The 22,288-nt window shown below is 39.9% G+C and overlaps 1 protein-coding gene across 6 annotated transcripts in view; it reads right to left on the reverse strand.

Moving 5' to 3' along the window:
• Window positions 1–22,288, reverse strand: part of LOC117487888 (multiple PDZ domain protein) — a 49,380-nt gene that overhangs the window by 18,166 nt on the left and 8,926 nt on the right. For 4 of the 6 annotated variants that reach the window (XM_034136641.1, XM_034136640.1, XM_034136638.1 and 1 more), the window contains exons 8-27: window positions 22,088–22,285; window positions 21,479–21,608; window positions 20,801–20,889; window positions 19,451–19,691; window positions 17,522–17,608; window positions 17,187–17,266; window positions 16,698–16,844; window positions 16,373–16,543; window positions 15,557–15,760; window positions 14,662–14,871; window positions 13,689–13,847; window positions 13,323–13,460; window positions 10,765–11,058; window positions 9,884–9,989; window positions 8,967–9,165; window positions 7,890–7,931; window positions 6,716–6,823; window positions 6,398–6,478; window positions 5,716–5,893; window positions 5,443–5,553 (exon numbers count right to left, since the gene is read on the reverse strand). In XM_034136641.1, the coding sequence (XP_033992532.1) occupies window positions 5,443–5,553; window positions 5,716–5,893; window positions 6,398–6,478; window positions 6,716–6,823; window positions 7,890–7,931; window positions 8,967–9,165; window positions 9,884–9,989; window positions 10,765–11,058; window positions 13,323–13,460; window positions 13,689–13,847; window positions 14,662–14,871; window positions 15,557–15,760; window positions 16,373–16,543; window positions 16,698–16,844; window positions 17,187–17,266; window positions 17,522–17,608; window positions 19,451–19,691; window positions 20,801–20,889; window positions 21,479–21,608; window positions 22,088–22,285 (2,973 nt within the window). The remainder of the gene's footprint in view (window positions 1–5,442; window positions 5,554–5,715; window positions 5,894–6,397; window positions 6,479–6,715; window positions 6,824–7,889; window positions 7,932–8,966; window positions 9,166–9,883; window positions 9,990–10,764; window positions 11,059–13,322; window positions 13,461–13,688; window positions 13,848–14,661; window positions 14,872–15,556; window positions 15,761–16,372; window positions 16,544–16,697; window positions 16,845–17,186; window positions 17,267–17,521; window positions 17,609–19,450; window positions 19,692–20,800; window positions 20,890–21,478; window positions 21,609–22,087; window positions 22,286–22,288) is intronic. The other 2 variants (XM_034136642.1, XM_034136639.1) reach the window with 2 other exon arrangements.

Below are 22,288 nucleotides of genomic sequence, written 5' to 3' on the forward strand. Positions count from 1 at the left end.
AATCTTGGACCATTACTTCTTTGAGTTCATTGGCCTTACTTGACTTTGCATGTTCTGCAATGGGACTATTGTGCATGTGTACATGGCAAAGATGATGATGAATTGATATATTACCGACCCTATATGCCCTACTGTATCACATTTTAATCATATTAATATTAATCAGTTCATACAAAGTGTTCTGAATGACCATATGCTGCATCATGAAAAACCATCTGTTTATATTGGGGCTACTGAAGAAAAACAGACATTTCTTAGACAACAGCCAAACATTGATGTGTTGAGTGGAGAAGCTTCTGCAGCAGCATCACATGTCGGTCCAATCGTGACCCTTTATCCTCACTGATGGAGCTTAAAAGGTTTTGCAAGAAAGTCTGGCGTTTTGAAAAAAAAATACTGCAGTTTACAGTTCTTCACATAATTGTGTTTGTGTTGAGTGCTGCCTGTCTTATCAAGTTGTCTCCTTTGCATCGGCAGTGAGACACTTGGGACAATGTTTGAGGGATAATTGTTAGAAAGTGGGCATTGGAAGCTGAGGACAGGAGGAAAGATAAAATGCACTTATAGTAAAAGCCTGTGCTATGATTTAACTGTGTGCTGCAACAAAAGGGCTGCAGCAGAGGAAGAGAGGCAACATGTGCTCGGAGGAGAGAATAAAATCACATTTCAGTAGAAAAGTGCACTTTAAAATGAAAGTATCATTCTTTTTTTTATTGGTGCTGTTCAAATTTGAAATGTATCCCAAGTAATATAGTTATTGCAACATTCAAAGATATTGCATATTTTTCTCATATCGTGCAGCCCTAGTAAACCTGCATTCCAAATAATTTGTAATGTTTAACCCAGGACTCAGCACAAACGCATGCATGCTCTGCTTCATTGTCCTCATGCAGCGCATAGTTAACACACAGTGTAAAGCAGTACAGGGGACACACATAAGCAGACAGACAGACATGGGGAGGGGGCTTCTAACCTGAGGGGGGGCAGGGGCTAAGCAGGTTTGGTTAGTGCAGCAAGCACTCAACCCGCGGTGGCTACTGAGCTGCAGAAAGGGCAGCAGCGGCCTCTAAAAGCAACACACAGGACCAACAAGCTGACAACATGACGGATATTTAACATGAAGGCTGAGCTTTTCTGACAAAATTGAATCAGAGGCCATCCAGGAGGAAGGAAAAGGCGAGTTTGTGGGGAACCTCAGGTTTTATTTAAATGAGTCACCATTAAAGCAAGCTACTTCCTTCAGGACAGCCATTCCTCTACATCAAAACGAAAATCACAGCAAAGCCTCTTTCTCTGAAATACTTTAACCGAATGTTTGAAAGACTTCTCGAGGCTACCCTGAGATTATTCACTGCTTACAAGAGAAGGATTTAAAACTTAAAGGCAGACAGCATGGATATGCTTTATTCTCTGCAGGTGGCTGCATTTAAAAAACGGCATTATGGCCTGCCTACAGCACTTAGAGGTATCGCCCAATCAATATAATATTTCTCACACTGTTCAGTCCATTGTGATGAATTTCAATGGAGCTGCAACTCAATATCAGTGACTTTAAAGTAAATTGAAAGTCTTGCAGTCTTGAGCACATTTTGACAGCCGCAGAGCCACACAGTAGGAATGATTTCTTTATTTGCTTTTCTATTGCTTACTTGAGGAGTTTCTTGATAAGGGGACATTTCAATAACCCCCATGGGGAAATTGCATTAGGATTCTAGTCTGAATGTCAGCATTACACACAGGTTTTGACTTTCTATTGTGCTGTGACACAATATATTTCCCCCCCTTTTGATTAAAAACAGCATTGTGGGTTATCTCATTGTTACCATTAGATTACCCTGTGATAGAAAACAGAATAGGATGTCTGGATATTAAAATAAAAGCCCTGCTTCTTTTTCTCCCGGAAGGAAACTCCAATTCTTAGTCTGTCTTTATTTCTGTCAAAACACACATCGAGTCAAATATGCAGTTCGAGAGAACATTTGCTAACAGTGTGGAGGCAGAAGGGATGAAGATGAAGTGTGATGGAGAGGAAGGATTACCTGACATGTGCGATGTGGCATGCAAGCTGGGTTATATACTGACACAGGCTGAGAAAGCAGGGCGGAGGGACATAAATGCAACTCATAATGTAGTCAAACATGATATGTGAACTATTGACAAAAGGTTTTAACGTCTTTAAAGTAATTAATCCCCATATGGGTGGCTACAGCAGGCAGAAGGTTAGCTTGACCCAGCATACAGAATGGAACCAGAAAATGGCTAACGTTAGCCTAAAGATCACAAAACTTGATGTAATTTAGAGTAGTCAAAACTAAGTGATTTTACCTAAATGTTAAACCAATGTTTTAAGGTTTACTCTTTGTACTGTTGGAGGCTAACTTTATTTAAAGTTGTGTTCATTAAACGTCATCCCACGTAGCATTTGCTGCTTTAATTAGCATTTAGCTTAGTGCCTTAACGTTAGCAGGTTTATTGTAGCAGCTTTAGCTTAGCGGAGGTAATGTGGACTCAGTTACTTTATAGCCCAATGTTAGCTCTTCACTTTAAAAGTAAAAAAATGCTAATCCGATGTGTGCACAAATGTGTGGGAACCAGGGTTGCCAACTTTGGGTACCTGGCTGGAGTGAGATTTTGATATCATGGGTTTAATTCGGTTTAATTGCACTTATGCACACGAAATGACTGCTATCGTGTCAGCAGCGGGACCTTAGCATATATATATAGGATATATATACAATATATACAAATACACAATAATGGACACAGACTATAAAGGGCACACAGTTTCATTCACTAATGAAAGTCAAACATGTTTGTTTCCACTGTTTTATTGTGTGCCTGTTGCGATAAACAATTAATTGACTTATCGTACGATAAATAAAAATGAACTCGATAACTAATAATTATCGTGAGTGGCCTATACATGAAACACACACACACAAACAAATCTACAGACTTACTCCAAACTGCCAAATATATTAATTAACACACTCTCACTCTCATATACTCTTTGTCTCTATTTTGGCATAGTAGAACAATAAGCAGCAGACTTTTACTTTTTTATCATTTCTACTGGATCTTAGATCTGCGCATGCGCAATACGGGTCCGCAGTTGCGGCTCCAGAGTATTTGTGTTGGGTAATCTATGGTAGGGCTAACCCATACAGTGGTGGGGCTCAAGTCAGTATTTGCAATGTAATTACATACACGCTCCCCCCGATAGTGAAACGCCACGCGTGAGGTTTAGATTATTTCCCTGTCTCTCTCAATCCAAATTGAACTGTATGAAATAAAAAGGCACATTTGTCTTGTAGTAAATAAAAAGGGCGACCTGGAGCCAATCCTGCAATTTCCCCACAGGTGAAAGAGTTGACATGCTGAAGACCCAACCCCTGCAGGGGGGTCTGGGGGGATTCTTTTTTAAATACTAACATAAAATACACATTCTGGTACTCTCTTGAGAAGAAAAATAAATAAATCTATTACTACACGACATATTTAAACAAATTAATTAATTTTAGTTTTGTGTGACTTTGTTCTGAAAGCTGAACCTGCTGCTCCTCACAGAGAGAAGAGGGAAGAGGCTGTGAATTACTTTACATTGTGGATAAGGGTGGATAGCCCCCATTGTTCTGTGTGTCCAAATGAAAGACAGCCCACACACCTATCAATCATCAAACCGTGGGGTCTTATTTCATTACGTGTAGATTTCTATCAACACGTAATGTTGTATCGATGTATAGAGATGTACTACCGCAAAAGTATTCTCCGTCGGGACTTCCTGCAACAACACCACGCCGTTATCGTGATTCTGATTGGCCAGAAGACATTATCAAAGATGTTCTATTGAGAAGACGATCACTACGTGACAAAAGTTTTCAAAACCGTTTCTTGTCTTCGTATTCTTGTTTTTGGCGTGAGAATAGTTTGGGCAGCGTGAGAGCGTGAGATTGAGAGTGAAAGCGTGTGTCACACGCCAGATGCGTGAGAGTTGGCAACCCTGGTGGGAACCCAGGGTTGCCAACTTTGGGTACCTGGCTGGAGTGAGATTTTGATATCATGGGTTCGGTTTAATTACACATATGCGCACGAAATGACTGCTATCGTGTCAGCAGCGGGACCTTAGCATATAGGATATATATACAATATATACAAATACACAATAATGGACACAGACTATAAAGGGCACACAGTTTCATTCACTAATGAAAGTCAAACATGTTTGTTTCCACTGTTTTATTGTGTGCCTGTCACGATAAGCAATTAATTGACTTATCGTACGATAAATAAAAATGAACTCGATAACTTTTCTGACCTCGATAAATTGCCATTTACATGAGGATGTGACTAGCAGTTTGAAAGGATGTACTTGAATTATTATTATATATTATCATTATGTCAGTGGTCTAAAATGGTCATACAACGGTGCCGACAATATTATCGTTTATCGCAATAATTTCCGGGAAAATGTATCCAACAAAATTAATTATCGTGAGAGGCCTATACATGAAACACACACACACAAACAAATCTACAGACTTACTCCAAACTGCCAAATATATTAATTAACACACTCTCACTCTCATATACTCTTTGACTCTATTTTGGCCTAGTAGAACAATAAGCAGCAGACTTTTACTTTTTTATCATTTCTACTGGATCTTAGATCTGCGCATGCGCAATACGGGTCGGCATTTGCGGCTCCAGAGTATTTTTGTTGGGTAATCTGATCTGTGAGATTGAGAGTGAAAGCGTGTGTCACACACCAGATGCGTGAGAGTTGGCAACCCTGGGGAACCATGGAGATGCTAACTTCAGGGTAGTACCATAAAATGTCCTCCCTGCAGCTCTCTATTCACTCTCCGTGTTCCTCTTTTATTGGTCTTCACCAGCTCCAAAGGGAAATATCATCTGGCTGCTAAGTGAAGCTAATAGCTGCTAAACACTCCACTGTTGTTGTCTGACTGCTGTTTAGTGCCTAACCCTATTTAGCATACAGCGGGTTGTAAAGCTTTTTCCCTCAAATCTGTTTAAAGTCACTGTAGTGGAGTTTAGTTCTCCATTAACATGAATTCTTGCTCTGCATGTGTTACATTACATTATGAGTTGCTACAAGGCTTAATAAGTAGCCATGCTAAGGAAAGCGTTATATCTGAATGCAAGCGATTGACTCTGAGAGATCTGACACCAGCTGCAGAGACTAGCCTGAGGGCACTTTCAAACAACAAAGGAGTAGCAGTTAGAGGTTAAAAACTTGCTAATTTATTTAACATGACACAGAGGGTTTGTTGTTGCTCTCATTGGATATTTCAAAAATCAAACCTGACACACCGGGTTTTTGAAAGGGCCCTGTGCAGATGAACTGCTACATGAGGTGAAAATGGAAAAGGATAATGACCTTTAGAGAATGAGGTAGTTAGTTTGACTATTATTTGGACTCACCCGGGGCCTGTGGATGATACTCTGTACCAAGAAGGTGACGGGGTTTCCTCCCTTGCGGATAGCCTCCACTGCCTCCTCGTGACTGGCATCTCTTAGATCTACTCCATCCACCTGTCACAGAAAATATTGGGGAATCCTTACTTTTTTAAAGATTTTAAACTCTTTTCAGTTCTCTCACATTACTGCACCTTAATAAAATAACACTATAGGAGGTAACTACACAAAATAACAACTTCACGTCTGCTTGTTCTACCACCTGTATTGTTCCCTTACCTCTACGATCCTGTCTCCAGTCTTCAGGGTCCCGTTCTGTCCCGCAGGACTGTCCTCCAGGATGTGTTTAATGAAGATGCCCCTCATCACCTCTCCGTTGCTCAGCCGACTGCCCATCCCCCGGCCCCCGACAATACTGATACCCAGAGACTTGCCTGGCGCCCGGAAGAGCTCCACTCTGAGGAAAGGTACACATGCATTTTTATTTGTACACTTCTTAAATGTGACTCTTCTACTGATATGTCACTGTAAACGTTATACCCTTTATTTTGTCTATAATAACATCACTTTGATTCTTTGATGCATATGACAAATGTCATCATTGTAGTTAACTCATATGAACACTGCTATTTTGTATTCTTTATGATTTAGTTTGACAGACTATTCACCATATTTAAACTCAATATTCTTTCTGGAATACAGTTTGGTCTCTGTAGGCTTTTCTTTAACCAGAAAAAAACAGGAGTCTTTGAGGTAGCCGCAAGAGAACTGAATCTGACAAAAACCTGTTAATATTTATACTCAATGTTGGGGGGAAATGGTCATTTAATAAATCCCACGTAGTTCAAGCAGCAATGCATTGAGTGTATTCAATATGTGGATCCACTGTGTTAGTTTTCAAAACCATATCTCTCCTTGAAATGTTCAAAATATTATTAGATTAAATACAGTGTGTACTCACTTCCTGGGTTGGTTCCAATTGTTGTAAGAGGCACTCTCCTCTCCCTCTCCATCTTCCCGCTCAGGGAGGTTAGGAATATCTCTAAAAATACCAAGGTGAACACAAACAGTAAGGTACAAAACATAAATTCACATTATTGACAGGGGCTTATGAAAGCTCTAGGGACCAAAGACTGATCGGCAGTTGGTGGCGTAAACACAAAGAGTTCATTGATGAGCAAAATGTAAACTGACAGGAAGACTGCTGCCTAGCAAACAGGGCACCTATAAATGTAACTGGCACGTCACACAAGTCGTTGTGCACAGAATGAGTACATACTTCGGATCTGGAGCTGGGACTGCATGGATTTCATCGGAGACTTCCTCTGTAGTCTGCTCTAGGCTGGCCTTGTACTCCTCCAGATACTCTGCAGGTACATATGTGATTCTAAACACACACACACACACACACACAGACATGAACACAAACACAAGCACACACAAATGAGTCAGACATTTCCTAAAGCAAATGTCTTCACCCTCCATTAACCTTCTTAGTGGCACTTATCCCCCTTATCACTATCAACTCACATTTCACCAAAAATAGAGAATAACTGGCGAGAGTTTTCTCATTGAGCTAAAGAGCTTTTTTCCAATTTTTTATTCATATTCAGAGACTTCTTTCTCTCGCCCCATAAGCCCCAGAGAGCACTAACACTGATCCGACTGTTGAACACAGATGTTTACCTTCATAAAGTCTGAGACATCACGTCTTCTGTCACCTACTGTGTGAGACAAATCTGCAGGGTGTAGCCATCATTAATTCATGAGCCGCTTACTAATTCATGTTAAGAAATGAACCAAAAGCTAGCTGACAAAATCTGACACCCACTTAGAGTTCTTCTTCCAAACAATTCAGAGCGAAGTTGATGCTGAAGGGCACATTAACACATTTAAAGGACGCTGACAGATCGTCAACAGATGGGCTGATCTGCTTTTTAAACATGATGCACGCAGACAGAGAGAAAGATGATTCCCAGTGAAAGATGAAATGGAGGTTGATGAAAACATCACAGCATGCAGTGAGAGAAATGGTTAGGCAGGGAGTTATAAATGGTACAAAAGAAATCAGACTGGTCATTAGTGAATATGTTAGTCACAGAAATATGAAAAGGTTATACAGCAAGACAAGAGATGCAGTCAATCAAGGTTTATCCAGTTATTATATAGTGTATGTGTTAAGATGTGCACAGATTTAAAGTTATTTTGAGAAACACTTTAATGCTATTTTCTTTACAAAATAACTTAAATGCGATTTAACATATCTGAATGATATTTATAGTGACATCTTACATAATAAGACTATGCTGTTGTCATTTTTTGACAACCATTAAGTGTCTGGATAAAGCTCTTTTAACTGCGATGAATGCCGTCAGCAAATCAAGAGAGTGGAAGTCAAAACAAACATGGCGGCTGCGTGGAGAGACACCAGCGTGGACGTTAGGCATACTCACACATAAAACGGGCACAGGTCGTCCTCAGGTGCACTAGCAGATCTAGAATGTGAAGAAGCTTTTAATTTTATTTAATTATTTTAAGGATTTATGCACCGGAGTGAACAAACGGCCAGGTTTAGTTCAGCAAGCACAATTTATGACACACCTCGTCCCAATGTAGAATATCGTCTAGGAATTAATGTTCCTAATTTTGTTCTTAGGATTAGTTAAGCTGCAACATTTCTGCGACAAACAACAAACCCTCTTTTCATTACCCAGTTAATAGAAACAATAGACACGCAACATCAATTCCAATACAAATATTTTAAATATTATTAATCTAAATCAAATCAAATAGTTTAAATACATATTTGATGCCTCATATAAGACATTCATATGTTTTGTTTGGCAATGATGCAATCCTAATGTCATTGAGTTTAGACCATGAGGTGCCTCGCTCTGTAGGAAAATAACAGGCATCTCTCTTCAGGTTCTCGAGTTATTCTAAAGAAATGCTAAGAATCTCCACACCATTCATTGTTCAGTAGAAAAATAATATTTCATTAGACTTCGTGCTTTCTCACTGAATTTCAGTAAATTCATGTTTGCAGTAGAGAATGGATGCTTGGAAATATGTTTACCAAATGCTGTAATTGCAATTAATGGTTCGGTCTCTAAAATCAATGCTAAAAATCAAATTTAAAGTGGGCTGTGATGGGATGCAGGTAGAAAAGACATATAAAGGCAACAGTGAATATTTTTGAGTTTTTTGTTTATTCTAGTCCAAGGTGAAGTCTTAAGATGTCTTGTTTTATCAGTCCAAAACCCAAAGACATTTACTCTAATATGATATAAAACTGAAAAAGGTTAAAGCAATATTTTTCTGACCTTCATGCACAAAATACTTGGAGATACTTTTTATTTTTGAGTGACTAATAGTTGCAGCTTCACATTAAACATAACAACATTTCAGAGATCTGACTTTTTGTATTTATTGGGACTAAAACCTCTACCTGTTGTTGCATTTGTGGTGCAGCCGTACACCCCCTTTGCAGTAACGTGTGTGTGTGTGTGTGTGTGTCTCATGTGTCTCACCCCAGGTCTGGTCCAATGAGCGAGTGTCGTCGCAACATGGCTCGCGCCTGAGCGTTGGTCATGTGAGTGGTGGGCTCTCCGTTGATGGCCAGGATCAGATCCCCGACCCCCAGACGCCCGTCCCGGCTGATGGAGCCGCCGTGGATGATGCTGCGGATCAGCATCCCCAGACTGGCCTTCATCGCGCTCACAGTCATCCCTTCAGGTAGATTTGAAGAAACTGTTACACTCTGAAATTGGATTTGGATCTAAATTAACCAGAAATTGACTTAATTCCGCCATCACTGAAAGTATAGATCGAAAACTAGGTATCTCCTAAGGAAGATGTTTGAATAACTTATAACGTCTTTTTATTCATTTCCACATTTCCCCGCAAATTGTCCAAAACCCCACAGTATTAACACATTTGAATTTCAATGGAGTATGTGGAAATTTGAACCTCTTCCCTTATAACTCAGCATACATAAGCATAACATCAGTGTTTCATTTAAAAGTGGATTTTGGTTGAACTCCACATGGTTTAAAGATTATAAAAACAAAACCCAAATGTATTTTGTTGAAATGTTGAATTGAGCATAAAAGAGAAACAGGGGGCTAAAAAGCAAAACTAGGCACTGAAAATCTTCATAACACCTATTTGTTTTAGAAGCTAAAACTTAGCATGCTCCGAGCCAGCAGCAGCCCCATGGGTGGGTTTTGAAATGCAAATACTCTGAAAGGATCCTTTCAGAGTGAAAAACAGACAAAAATCTCTCTATCATTTTAGCTTTTTTAGCTGGCATTCAAAAGAAAAAATGACACAAAAGACAATTCCATTCCTCCTTTCAGTCATGCAACCTCATTTACACTTCTATGAAGAATAAGTCGAAAATAAATAAAATAATAACAAATCAAAATGTGAAGAAATCAACACAAACCCAGGCTGGAGTTGCCCTTCACGACTGTGATCGTCCTTTCAAAGCTGCTCCCCGAGGTCAGCGCTTCTTCATCAGCGTCCTCCGCTATCACAGCAGCGTCTTCATCCTTCAAGGTGATCATTTAAAAGTGAATCATGAAGGTAAATGAAAGTATTATGCCCGATTCAAACAAAGCGGAGAAAAGCTAAGTGCAGCTGATTGAAAATAAATAAGCTTTGAAGGATGAGTGTCTTATGTTTGAAAAGAGCCACTGGGGAGTGGATTACCTTAAGAAAATCCGTTAAGAGAAGACAAAGCACGATGATTTAGCATATTTTATAATAAACCTTGAACATTTATCAGAAATACTCACTGCTCACCTTCTTTTTTCTAACTTGTTTTACATAAGACATACTTTGATTACAGCTCTCTTTCTCCAAACATGTAAAACAGGGGTAATTGGACAATCAAAAATGCTGTCATAAGCTGGAGTAAGGGTCATATTATTGCTTTTTATATATCCAAGATATTAGCTATAGAGGTGACAGTTCACCTCCATGGCACTGGAGAGGTGTCCGTGAGCAAGGCACTGAACCCCCAACTGCTCCCTGGTGCTGTAAAAAGATGGTAGGCTTTTTGCTCTGGCACCACTGTGTTATATGACAATTTCCCCTAGAAGGTTAACAAAGTGGATTCTTCTTCTTCTCTTCAGCTACAAACTCTGTATTTTGGTCCAATCAGAACTTGACCTGGCGACCTTTTGGTTCCCAAGCCAAGTTAATACAGACTTAAGTACCGCCTATGTGACATTTTTTAAATATGTGGTTTATAATGAGGCTGCACAATATGAAAATAGTTGGTAATTATAATATATAGTTTGTAATCAGACTCATATTTTTTACCTTTATCATATTTATATCTCCAATATCTTCAAAACACATGGGTGTCTCTGCAGGTTCGTCTAATGCTCCGGTCCCTGCTTCAGAGTTTAAACACTGCTCTGGTTCCTCTGTGTCAGCGTGTGGTGCCAGGAAGTGGTCAGAGGGGCTCAGTATGGAGTTAAAAGTCGGGCCTCTGAGACTGGGAGGAGAGAAAGAGGCAGACTTCTGCGGGGAGAAGGCTGGAAAATCGTCTTCGAGGCCGGGTGGAGTCTCGAATCCGGGACGCTCCTCCAACAGGTCGAGACGAGCCGTCAGCTGCAGTAAAACAGAGCACAGCAGCTGAAGGAGCGTTCCCCTCACATAGGCACACAATTGGGGGGAATTCATCTTGTTCAGTCGCCTCCTGCCCCCCTCGTAATGAGCCATAGAAAAGCCATCAGTGGCCAATAGAGAGTGGCAGGAATTACTGGCGATCTTGAGCTTGCCGTGCACAAAATGTGGTTTTATTGTAACAGCATTTAAGACTTTATTAGAGGCCGGATGAGTAGTGATGAATTTCAGCGAGCACTTCCCTCTGGGAGCCAGAGCAGAAGTATAAATCTTTAGAAAACAGTTAGAATATGCAAATAGCTAATACAAATGGGGCTCAATGAGCAGACATGGGAAGTAGAGTAGAACAAGAAATAGGAGGTTTCATTTTAATAAGGCAGCGCTATAAATCCACAGTGAAGTGGCCTGTGACGAGTGCAGGTATTCAAACGATGCAATTATGAAGATGGGAATGATATCCCAGGCAACAGGGGGACACATTTATTTTTGTAGGATTTAAAAAATGAAGGGAATTGCTGTGGTTTACTTTAGTGTCTATAATAAATTCACCCCATTAAAAAGTGTACCTAACTTAACGATACTGTGTGTAATGAGTCATATTATGGCATGCAGAGATGATACAAATAGAAGACATTTCATCAAATGTCTGAAGGCAGAATCAGTTTCCTAAAGAACACTCAAAATTAATTACATATGACAGAGTCAAGATCGTAAAAAACTATTCAAACTTTGACTGTCACGCTCCAGGCGTAGCCAGATAAAGTTTAAGTATGTATCATTTATAGAATCGCTTTGAAAATAAATTGAGAAATTATGTTTTAAATCGGTTGGTTTCTTTTAAAAGTCTAAGTCTAGTGCATTTAAAATAAAATAAAAACACTATACAATTAACTTCCTTTCTGTATGTATATATTTGTTATGGTCTTCTTGAACAGAATGACCAATGCATGAATGTAATCTATCAATGCACTCAGAAAAAGGAGTGCTTTATTGACAGCGTAGACTCACTTATTTAGTCTCTAAAACCCAGTTGACCTTTATAGGTAATTCATATTCCTCAAAATAAAATAATCTTAGATACTGTCGGCAAGTGTGAGAAAGCTGCTCCACCGTTTACGGTCAGTGAAGTAGATTTATAAGCAGACCTGTTGCTCTCTCTGGAGCTTTAGGGAGAAAACTGTTCATCATCACAGGGAAAACACTGCGCCGTCTGCCGTCATACAAACATCTGAAATCTGTTGTGAAATCCCCCCCGTCCTGTAAAATGTGCCTGTCCCTCTCGGCTGCACGATTATAGTATAAATTCTTCGGAAGGCCCCACAAATAAGGTCAGCCGCTGGGAAAACAGTTTGTGTGGCCCCTTGCTCTTCTTTGTTTATTTTCTTATAGTTTAAAATCCATTTGCTGAGCTGTTGCTGTAGGGCAGCCACAGCTACAGCTCTCGCATCACAACAGAAAGTCAGAAATGTTGTTACTGCCTTCACAAAGAAAACATCTCTCCTGGCATTTGGGCGCTGCATGGCCAAAAACAAAGACTAATGACTACATGCTGAATAGCCCATGGTGACAAAGGGCAGTTACTGTTGGCGTGCATTTGAATGTATTTTCTGCCACTAGGGGTCTCTCAGTCAGAATGTGAGGGGTCATGGGAGGTCAACCAAGAGCAGAATTATCCATAGATTGTTATAAGCAGTAAAAACAGAGAATAAAAGCAGTTTGACGTTACAAAGCAGAGCATTTCTCTGCATGCAAACGCTAGCTCAACTTTTTTCTCGGATAACTTCAGGTTCAGACGTTCAGGAGTTTTTTTTTAACATTACCCACCTACTCTCCAGAATAAATGTTACCTCTAACTAAACCATTAAAAACAATGAAAAAAGCAGTTAAAATGTGTTTCTCTGATGCTGTTTGGCTGAAAATGATCATCCTGCTTGGGCTTCAAGTTGTGGTGCCGCCAACGTTCGTTCAGCTTGTATCTCCGAAAACTCAGATCAAGACCTCCCATCACCATTATCCTTCATATAATTAAAATAGAGAGTGAAAAAGCACCAAGATCTAAAAGATACATGTTAAAAATGTTGTTTAAAACCGCATGAAGTGCATTTTTCACTAAATATAGTGTATATATAGAATCACTGCAATTATTCATCTGGGAGACGCGAGTACACAGAATATGCCTAGTCTGATGTGTAAATGTGCCATATTATCTATGTGAGAATAACGTGGGGTATATTCCCTGTGCCTCTTACCTTGGGTGTAGATGCGTGCAGGTAGTCCAGGTCGGCGCTGCAGCTGCTGCCGTGCAGAGCCATCATGGACGCCTGGAAAGAGTCGTCGTCCATCGTGGAGTAAGAATGATCTAACTGCTCCGCCTCGCTGGTGTCGATCTGTGATCATCAATGGAAGAACAGTAACCAACTGGCACTGAAAACCTTATAGTTGATCAATGAGGTGAACTATCTAATCACAGAAACTATTGAATCACATCATATATGGCATCTATGTGTCAGAGTAATGGTCAATATAAGCAGAAGCAAATATGTTAAGCAAAATCTGTTTTTCCATTTTCAGGATGTTCTGATTGATTTTTTAGTTTTTCCCAGAAGCTAACTAACCAATGCCGGCTCTGCTCGGTAAACGTTGCCCTCAGCCGGTCCTTCTTCCTCTCCTTCTTCAACCAAAATATTGTTGAAGTCAAATGAATGGATGGTGGATGATGGAGTAATTTCCTGCTCACCATAGGGGTGTGGAGAGTGGGAATATCCACATATTCCCTAGGAAAGTGGAGAAATCATTTCAGAGTCTCCAGCTTCAAATAATCTGATTTTTTAAATTGTTTTAATGACCGAATCAGGTACAAATGAGTTAGTATGGAATGAGGAAAATATGTTAGAAGTTATTGAGAGCTGATTAAAGAGAAAGATAGGGCTGCAGGGAAGTTGCCCAAACGTCACAGACAAGCTCAAGAACATTTCATATGTATTCGTTAAAGCTCTTGATATTGATTTTGTGTAGCATGCAGCCTAGACATGCTACACAAAATCCCCCTCAGAAGAAGATCCCCGTCCTGCAGGAGCGGTGTTTAACTCCAGTTTCCTGCAGCTCTGTAATCTAACCTCGGCAGCCCAGAGGTCTTACTGCGTAATCCAGCGGCAGATTCAATACGGGGGAAACCAAGCTGTAAAGCTGAAAGAATGCGAGCAATTTTGCAGAGAGCGACGTACAAAGAGAGCTGGAGCCTGCAGCGGTGAACATGCTGTTGGACAGGCCCAATATTCACACAGCTGCCCCGATGTGGTAAAACGTACAACAGGGCCTAGAAAATCCAAAAACATAGTATATGAAACAAGAGCGTTAAAGGCTGGATGCCTCCTCTGAATGAGCAGTGGGTGGAAAGCTAAGCCTCCTCTCTTTTTCCTGCATGAAATATTCAAGGCCTCGTAAGCTGAACCCTCACGACAAGCTGACTCACAGGGACACATTGTTATAAAAGCATAACTAAAAAAAAGCACACATTTGCCCTGTTATCGCCCACAACACAAGTGATATTTTCCTTCATAATAATTTAAATGCTGATTGTTTGCTTACAGGCAGCGGTTTGGACACTCCTATCTGCACCATGCCCAGCTGGGCCCCCTTCAGCGCCTGCACTGCGTCCTCCAGGCTGCCGTTCTCCAGCTCCGTGCTGTTCACGTACATGAGGCGGTCTCCTGGCAGCAGCCGGCCGTCATGCTCCGCCACGCCGCCGGGAACCAGAGAGCGGATCACGATCACCGTCTTGGCCGGGTCCAGCGGGTCCTGAGGCGGAGGAACAACAGGTAAACTTCACAGACTCAAATGTACATGGAAATCACAGGAAATGTACTATTCTTTTTTTCTGAGGAAACAACACTAGACTCTCCAACTACAACAAATAAATGTGTTGTAAAATATCCTTTTCTTGACCAGAATCAATTCATAGGGTTGACCGTAACAAAAAATCGTAGAAGCTAGTTTTAAAGAAGTTTACAGTGATTATTTAATGGAAATAAATGTAATGCTAAATGATACCTACTGTTCCCAAAGTGGATGACAGGCTCAGATATTTATATAATATGTGTACAGCCGTCAGAATTAGCATTAAATATGGGTGAAAAAAGGCAATACTCGATAAATATCGAACTTTCTGCTCCTTAGGTTTATGATAGAAACACAACATCATGTATAAAAAGAACCGATCTGTGAGTTTAATATAATATCATTAAATAAGCCATTAGGATACCATTAGATATACTTTTATTGTATCGGAAATACTTTTTTTACAAGACTTTGCACAATAAAATAAAGAATAAACAGTATGTATTTGTATATATCAACTGTGAAAGATTTAGATAATCTCTATTGAATATACAATATTAATATACAGATTGAAGTCTGTGCACTTTTCTGAAAGGCCTGCCTACAACTAGCAAACTGTAAACAACGTATACTAAAGATTTCCCACCTGGTAGTCGAGGATGCTGAATCCCAATCCTCCTTCTCCTTTCTCCAGCTCGATGTTCTGGATCTCCAGCTCCCACATGGCCAGAGGAGAGGCTACGACCTCCTCCGTCACATTTTCCTCTGTCACTGATGCTGCTGCTGCTGCTGCTGCTGCCTTCACCTCTGAGTCTGCAGCCGCCCGCACAATGCTCAGGTCTATTTGTTTCTGCGGAAAGAAAAGCCCAAAATCCATCTGTAACAGCCTGCCTGCCTCACTTTCAGTCCCAACCCCTGGGCTGCTACCCTCCGGTGTGATTCTGGCAGGAGATAAAAGGGAAATATCTCCGGGGATGATCGGGCCTTAGCAGATTATCACTGTTAAAGCTGGATAGATGAAACCCACCTTCCCCAAGAGACTAGATGTTTCTGATGTCTCATATCTCCTGCACATGTTTGGTGCAGACATATTACTAGAATTGGTCCTAATAAACGTTTCTCTGCTTTTTGATAAGACTTCATTCAAAGTCAATGGAGCGATTAACAGATCGTGCTAAGCTAATAACGAGCAATGGGTTTTAATAGCGGGAGAACTTTGCACTCCATATTCCCTTTCATATGCAGAAATGGGAAATCATTTTCATGATACCATCAATGCATGCTAAGGTGTGTAGTTTCCAACTCGACTTGAATGCATCTTCTGCTACAATAGCCCTTAAAATGCAGGTGTTTACTCCCAAATCATGCTTGACAAATGCTATCTAATGCTCATTAAAATGTATATTAAAACAATAATACATTCAAGTACATCTGCTATGTTTGAGCATTGCATTTGCAGTACCTTTAATGCAGACACTGTAGACAGAATCTCTGGTTCTGGTTGGACATCGTGCATGTCAGTCTGCAGGTGGGGGGCGGGTCTGCAGCAGGTCATGAAGACGCAGAGAGGAAGCTCCTTCAGGATCCTCACCACTTCCTTGTGCGTTTCACCAATCAGAGACAAGCCGTTGACCTGAGAGAGGAGAGGCTAGCATTAGCTTCATTTAGGTGTAGTAGGTAAGTAGTAGTAGTAGTAGGTACATGTTGATAGTTCAGCCTTTGTAAGTATTAATGGCAACAATGTCAAAGACAAAATGGAAACACTGTTGAAAGTGTGTTTTTTGCACCTCAAGCAGTTCATCTCCGCTGAAGAGCTTCCCGCAGCGACCCACAGGTCCCTCAGGAAGGACGGAGCGGATGTAGTGATGTCCGCTGCTCGCCTCCAGACTGATGCCCAGCCCGCTGCTCGCACTGAACTTCTCCACCTGAGCCACCTGTAGAATAACATCCCAGTTATATCTCAATCCCTTTTGTGTTGCCACTCAGGTCATTCCGCTTTTTTAAAGAGAGCAGTTTTATGTTAAGATGAATGCTTCGGTCTATCTTAGGTTCTCACAGTCCAACGTGATGTCTTCAAATGTCTTGTTAAGATATATAAAGTGGAAAAAAAACAGAACGTCTCCATATTTGAGTTTCAAGAAACACTTTAGCATGCTTAATGACTCAAAAGTTAGATTATCGCAACAATTAATAAACTCATCTTTTAGTAGACTAATGGGTTGAAAATCTAATTTAATGCATGAGAGAAAATAATTAATATTCAAAACAAAACTTACTACAACTTCATTACTTGGACCCAGAATCTCGAGCCACTTCTTCATCAGTTCCTCTTCCTCAAAGGCTGTTAGCTTCATCCCTTGGAAAACACAACAGCAAAGCATTAATGCACAAAACGAGAAAAAAATGCTAAAACGTGATAAACTCAGCCTGCATAGTGACTTACATTTCGAACTATTTGCAAAGTCTTCGAGCTCTGACCCACTTAAGAAGAGTGTTATCTGAATTTTTTAAACACCTGTCAGTGTTTCCTCTCCACCGTGTGTTTGCTCGTGTGTTCCTGACACAGTAACCCTTATCTGTCAGACATATCTTAAAGAAGAGTTCCTCCTACCATGTGTGTCGTCTGTCAGCTGATCCGAGGTCGAGCCGACATCAGATACTTCGCTCTTTGTCTGAGGTGGCTTTTCATCTGCGGTGACTGTGAACAGACCGCGAGGAGTGAGGAAGACGCACACACGTCAGGGAAACAGAGCTCTACTCTGCACTTATAGGTGCTCAGTAAACTCAACACAATTATCACGATTCACCTTACGCAAAAACAAATATGATACAGAAAGCACATGCAAATAGTCAGGAGGAATTAAGTGTTGGTACACATTTTTCAAGCTTAGCTCAAAATGTGTCAAAACAATATTTTCATTTTCGAAATTATAATAACAGAACTGTGTTTGTGTGTATGTTTACTATGATTTATGAGAAATAGTGTTATAAATAAAATGTAAACAAGAGTAGACATCTCCCTTTGGCACAGATCAATTTATTTGTTTGGACTTTTTGGACTTCTTTTTTTGGACGAGTCCCTATTCTGCTTTTCGAGCACTATGTAACACACTATGTTTGTCATTAATGCTCATGCTAGAGCTAATATTATTTATTATTTGGTACTCTATTATTTAATTCTTCCAAAGTACAGTAGTATGAGAATTTCCTATCTTTTTCATAATGACCCTCACTTTAGAAAAAATATTCTCCTCCTATTACCTTAAACAAGGATTTACCTGTGTGTGCTGATGATACCCATTATGACAGACTTTAAACTTCAAATATCTGTTTAATGACCCGCGTGTGTTTTTTTACAGCTTCACACCACTTTTTATGTCTCTGGAGTTCCACAGGGCACCGGAGTGGCCGCCCATGAAATTACTACGCTGTACATCAGCACCTTTTAAGTGCTCACATAAAACTAATACTAGCTCCTCTGCCGGTGTGTGAATGTGTGTGTGCTCCAACAACCTGAACACTGACTTGGCAACAATTTAAGTGAGTAGTTACATTTATTTTGTTAATCCCAAACATTAAATGACCCATTACAACACCACATCAAACCTATGATCTCATGCACAGTAAGTTAGCTTAAATACATTCTAACTCAACAAACTAGTGTGTTTCAAAAAGCTTGAGGAACACACACTCTTATAATGTGTCATTTTGATTAGGGATGCAAAATGTATTATTTAGCCGACACCAATATAAACCTGCTTGTCATGGCTGCTAATTGCTAAAAAACACAATCATTTCACATTCAAAAAGTGTATAAGCCTTGTGTTTAGCTGTAACTCAACGCCATGTTGCTGGATGCCTTGTAAATGTTGATGTTTTTAATTCTATGACTTGGTCTTTTTCAGGTTTTAAACAACACTATGGAAAACCTTGGCTCTTTTGCTGTGACAATCCTGTTTATTATTGTCCTTATGTCTTTTCCATGCCGGAGGGAAAAGCTTTCAACAAATAAAACTTTCCATAGCTAAACAGCTGCTACTAGAGACGGGACAATATAGGATTGTATTGTTCAAAATTTGGGATAATCATAAATATTCCCACTGAGTTACTTTAAAAAGCTGTCTAGCTCTCTATCATGGTAGAGACATTACAAATAGAGCCTGCATTTGTTAAAAATACAGATACACGTAAGAAAGAACAGACTCACTCACTTTTATTTTGGGAAGGTTTTACACTTTAAAATTATGTTTTTGTAAAAAACTTGATGCCAAAAGAAAATGTATATCTCAACAAAATGTAAGTTAAAGTGATTCCAGTAGGTTTTACTAACATTTTAAGAGTTTTTAGCATGTTTCTAAATTGCAATATCTTTTTAATATGCTGTTGGTTTAAGTTGTGTAACTTTTTTTGATAAAATAAATCTCAATTTGCTGTCAGTCTTTACTGCATCATATCTCCTGTCTGAGCCACACGTGTTCACACATCAAATGTCCCTTTTTCTCAAGTAGTGTGTTTTTGTCTCTTTTCATTAAATCCCTACCTTGTGCCGCAGCCTCTTCCTCTGCCTTCCTCCTCTCCAGCTCCAGCTCCTCCAGCACTATGGTGGTGGTGGGGATGGTGGTGTGGGGGGGCAGCACGCCGATGCTGGGGGCCAAAGCGGGGGGGAGGTCTTCGGGTTTGAAGCCCCTCCGGATCAGCTTGAGGTGCACCGTGTGGCCTGTGTGGCGCAGCACCTCTACCGCCTGCTGGTTGGTGAAGCCCTGGATGTCCACGCTGTCCACCTGCAGGTGGCGAGACACCAGAGTGAGCTGGAATTATTTTTATTTTCTTTTTAAGAATAACATACAACAAGAGACGGTGAAAAGGAAGAAAAGTACTATGATTACACCTCTTGAATTATTCATATTGATGTAAATTGTTCATGTGGTGTTCTTATGTGTTTGTATAGCTCTGAACATGTAAAAAAGTAAACTGAATTGCATAGAATACTTGTTTGTTTGAGGTAAAATTGAAATAACCATAGGCATTATTAACCAGTAGAGCTTCAAGAATGTCAAAATAATAATAATTTGATTCATTGTTTAAGTTATTTCTTCTTGCAAAAATGTCTTTAAATGCAGTTGTCAGCCTTTAAAATCTGTCTTTCAATCTTTTTTCAATCATATTTAAGTGAATTTCTTCAGTTTGGACTTAGAAAATAATTATATTTTCAGCTTTTCGGATAATTGACTGAGCATTAAAGTCATTTATCATGCGAAAATGTCTTTTTAAATGTAGCCTATCAAATCTGGATTTACAGACATTTATAGTCATCTACTTGGACTTTGAGAAACTGACACTCCTCACTGTTTGCTATCATTTAATTCACCAAACTATTAATCCATTCATTTAACAAATAGTCGTCACATTAATTTATAATGAACATCATCATTACTCGCAGCCCTAAACAGCACCAGAGTATTCCCATCTATTCAAGCCATTAACTTTATTTATTTAGATCATTTAGGAGAGTTAAAAAAAAACAAGTTTAAATAATTCAGTCAATTAAATGCTTAAAGTTCTTAAATTGGATCCCAAAGCACAAGAATAAAACATAAACACAGTAACAAAACAGGAGGATGTGAGGACTTTAAAAACACAAAGGCAACATTAACTCATTTCAAAATGATGCAAGACATTACACAGTTTGACGTCCTGCAGAAATGAAGCTAATTCAAGACTCCCAGTCACAAGAAAAAACACTTTAATAACTATCAGTTAATTATTCATCATGCATTTCATAATCACCCTCCATTCCCTCACGGTAATACATCTAATAAACCTTCACTGAATATTTTACCTCATGCCATTACAGAGAAGAAAGCACAAAGAGCATAATGGTTGCACTTACAGCTATTATCTGGTCTCCAACATGGATGCGGCCATCTTGATCTACAGCGCTATCTTTTGTTATGCTCTTCACAAAAATGCCAGAGGGCTCTGAGGAGGCAGAACAAGGACACAAAATAAAAAAAGATATGAAGAACAAAGCTGTAAATCTGGACATTAAGACCCGAGGAGGAAAGCTAACAGATGTTTCAATATTACATGAGTCATAAACAATAATGGGATGAACCCTAATGCTAACCTTGAAAAGTAAAGACTTTGCAGCCAAGGCCATTTCATATTCAATTTAATTAAATGAGGGAAGAAGCTCATAATAAAAAGGCTTACTGTGTGCACTTATATTGAAGCTAATCACTTCCCAAACACTGGCATTGACAACACCTTATAAAGTTATTAGGCTAACACGTTAGCATACATTCATTTCAAGTTTTCTGTCCAACTGTCTAATATTGACCTAAAACGATAAGCTAAAAGTGGCTAAAGCACTCATAAAGGACATACATACTATGAATCCATTACTACCAGTAACAGTTCATTGTAAAGTGTTTTATTAGGAGGGAAATTAGTGCCTTTGTTGGAAATTAATATATTGACACAATTTGTGTAATACTGAAGTTATAAATATTTTTATTTTGAACATCATACTCTGATTTTAATGGTCATTCAGTCTGCTATTTCTCACCTGAGTTTTTATCTCCAACATAGCCGGCGATAGTGATGCCCAGACCCTGTGCGTTCTTCGTTAGGCTCACATCAAACGCTTCATCCTCCTCTTCCTCCTCTTCCTCCTCCTCCTCCTCCTCCTCATAGCCCTGTGAACAGAGGAACAGAAAAGACAGGTAAATGACCACTGATCACAAGATAAGAGGAAAACAAATCATCAACTGCACCACACGGGTATCAAATCAGTTTTCTTCTTTGATAATAAACGATCTGACGCTGGTGACAATAATAGACCCCTAATGTGTGCAGGCAAAAAGGATGTTAATTATAAAGTGAGTCACCGAATTTCATTCAATGTCTGAATAGGCCTGAGCCTTGAAAATATCTGTGAAATCGATGTTTTAGAGCTGAATAAATAAAAATCAACATTTGCTCTCAAAATATGAGTCACAGGCAAATTAATCAGCAGTTTTCTTTCAATTCATTTCAGAACCACGAAGAGAAAGAGAATAAAGATGGAGGCAAAGGAGGTGGACTTGTTTTTCTTTAAAATAATCAATCATCAGTACTCCAATACTTAAAAACATTTCTCTTTTCTTTTCTTTTCAAAGTGCAGCAGTCCCCTCACCTGTTCATTGACGGTGGGCAGCACCACAGGCATGACAGCAGCGACAGAGGGGCCCTCCTCCAGGGGCCCCCGGGTCACCACCAGCTTCACCCGGTTCCCACACAGCCGGAGGACCTGGGCCACCTGCTCGCTGCCCATCCCCAGCAGGTCAGTGTCCCCGATCCGCAGGATGTGGTCCCCGCTGCGCAGTCGGCCATCCTA

This window comes from Trematomus bernacchii, unplaced genomic scaffold (genome assembly GCF_902827165.1).
Source record: "Trematomus bernacchii unplaced genomic scaffold, fTreBer1.1, whole genome shotgun sequence".
NCBI lineage: Eukaryota > Metazoa > Chordata > Actinopteri > Perciformes > Nototheniidae > Trematomus > Trematomus bernacchii.